At 44.4% G+C, this 2,500-nt stretch overlaps 2 protein-coding genes across 6 annotated transcripts in view; one reads left to right on the top strand and one right to left on the bottom strand.

Moving 5' to 3' along the window:
• Positions 1-2,500, bottom strand: part of LOC134086228 (NACHT, LRR and PYD domains-containing protein 12-like) — a gene marked incomplete in the record, with an annotated part of 983,201 nt that overhangs the window by 424,052 nt on the left and 556,649 nt on the right.
• sh2d3a (SH2 domain containing 3A) overlaps positions 1-2,500 on the top strand; it is a 27,026-nt gene that overhangs the window by 9,404 nt on the left and 15,122 nt on the right. For all 5 annotated transcript variants that reach the window (XM_062540021.1, XM_062540022.1, XM_062540024.1 and 2 more), the window contains one exon: positions 1,507-1,540. In XM_062540021.1, the coding sequence (XP_062396005.1) occupies positions 1,507-1,540 (34 nt within the window). The remainder of the gene's footprint in view (positions 1-1,506; positions 1,541-2,500) is intronic.

Below are 2,500 nucleotides of genomic sequence, written 5' to 3'. Positions count from 1 at the left end.
ATATATTCACATGTTTGCAGCTGCATCCAGCTTATATTTGAATAGATGGCTACAATATAATAATATACAAGAATGTATATATGCAACCCAAAAATGTATGTGGAACCCAGAAAGAATTGCATGAAAGTGCATGCTGAATGTATTTAATTATGCATAAAGAAAGTGGCCAATATTGAACATTTACTCATATTTTTAAATACTGTATATAGATAAATACATGGAGATGTAGGATATTCATTGAACATCTTGTATTTAACAGATGTGCTTATACTCTAATATGTTCAAGCTGCATATATCAGGATCACGTTATGGTTCTGTATGGGATAGTTTTTGCTACTGTTTGTGCTCTAATGTGGTCAATGCGTAATGGATCACGGAGTCATTTTCTGAATGGGGGTTAATGTAACCTATACGAGACATATGGTCACTTCCCATTTACGTTGAGCTTTTGTTGACGGGGAAAACATGTTTGATTCCCATGACCCACACCAGGAAGACATAAACGCGTAACCACGGCAACTTCTCTCCACGCTTCTCCCGCCCTGCGCCCGTTACAGGACGCAGAGGAGGAGGGTGCACTACAATGGGAAGGAAAGGGCTATTAAAAGACACTTAGCCTCGCGGAAAACACAGGCCTTTTGGCAGCGTCCTCTATCCTGCACTACACGCACAACACACCCCGTCTGCCAAGTTCTCAGTGTCCAAGTGAGTCCCCGCCGGCCAATTTTCAAAACATCATCCCCATGTATACCGCCCGCAAAATGGATAGGCCAAACCCAACGATGATTAACGGCTATAAAAGATCTCGCACCAAGGTCTCATTCTTCACTCTCATATAATCCCAGTGCGGGCCGCACGCACAGCCTTGAACCGAAGTCAACAGTGACAGCAGCCGCGCGGGTGTGGTGAAAGTTCGGGCGGATACTGAGCTCAGAATTTGTCTTGAGCAGAAAAGTCAAGGCAGAACGATAACCGAAAAACAAACATGACGTTATGTATGTTGTTAGACAAATGCGCATACTTGTAGCGTGAAAGTTATCCCACTGATGAGATAGGTATGTGTGCCTGCGTGTGAATGTGTGTGTGTGTGTGTGTGTGTGTGTGTGTGTGTGTGTGTGTGTGTGTGTGTGTGTGTGTGTGTGTGTGTGTGTGTGTGTGCGCTGCACGTTTGTGTGGGGGAGTGGTTGGGTCAAGATGACGTCCTTTTCCCTGTTAGTCTGTAAAATACCGGGAAGATACTGTGAGGTACAACTTCTGGATTGTAAAAGCTGATTTTCTTTCTTTCTTTTCTTTTTTGTTTGTTTTGTTTAAACACATTCAGTGGAACAAGCGTGAGGCCCTTGTGTGGGGGATAGGCTGGCAGAGCAGCTCCCTCCGCGGGGAGCTCCGCTGCAAATTGACTTAACGCAAATGAGAAACAGCGTCTCTGACATCAGCTCTCAGAGGTCTACTTTTCTCACAGCTGTACTCATGGTGGTGTCTGTGTGTTTTTGGTTTGTTTTGCAGCAAGCGGAAGAGTGTTGCCGCTTTCCTAAGCCAGGTAAGATTTAACACGTTGCGCTTACAGTAACACAGTTCAATTCAGCTGCTAACTTCAACTTATAGTCACAATAAAACAAACATGTTTTTCTACTTACAGTTGGTTCAAATTTGTGCATTTGCTGTGATATGTTAGATGGGCTGCATGTCAAAGAAGTAGTTTAAGTTAGTTCAGCACTCATGCATAAGCATTGTTTGATAACATACTGTGTTGTGTTGTGCAGGTGTTTGGTAAGAGACTGTTGTGCTGTGCAGATGTTTGGAAAGAGAGTGTTGTGTTGTGCAGGTGTTTGATGAGAGAGTGTTGTGTTGTGCAGGTGTTTGGTAAGAGAGTGTGTTGTGTTGGGCAGGTGTTTGGTAAGAGAGTGTTGTGTTGTGCAGGTGTTTGGTAAGAGAGTGTTGTATTGTGCAGGTGTTTGGTAAGAGAGTGTTGTGTTGTGCAGGTGTTTGGTAAGAGAGTGTTGTGCTGTGCAGGTGTTTGGTACGAGAGTGTGTTGTGCTGTGCAGGTGTTTGGTAAGAGAGTGTTGTGTTGTGCAGGTGTTTGGTAAGAGAGTGTTGTGTTGTGCAGGTGTTTGGTAAGAGAGTGTTGTGCTGTGCAGGTGTTTGGTAAGAGAGTGTTGTGTTGTGCAGGTGTTTGGTAAGAGAGTGTTGTGTTGTGCAGGTGTTTGGTAAAAGGCTGTGTTGTGTTGTGCAGGTGTTTGGTAAAAGGCTGTGTTGTGTTGTGCAGGTGTTTGGTAAGAGAGTGTGTTGTGCCGTGCAGGTGTTTGGTAAGAGAGTGTGTTGTGTTGTGCAGGTGTTTGGTAAGAGAGTGTTGTGTTGTGCAGGTGTTTGGTAACAGGCTGTTGTGCTGTGCAGGTGTTTGGTAAGAGAGTGTTGTGCTGTGCAGGTGTTTGGTAAGAGAGTGTGTCAGTTGTGCAGGTGTTTGGTAAGAGAGTGTTGTGCTGTGCAGGTGTTTGGTAA

The sequence above is a fragment of the Sardina pilchardus genome, chromosome 1 (assembly GCF_963854185.1).
Source record: "Sardina pilchardus chromosome 1, fSarPil1.1, whole genome shotgun sequence".
NCBI lineage: Eukaryota > Metazoa > Chordata > Actinopteri > Clupeiformes > Clupeidae > Sardina > Sardina pilchardus.
This window is presented reverse-complemented; position numbering and strand designations above follow the sequence as displayed.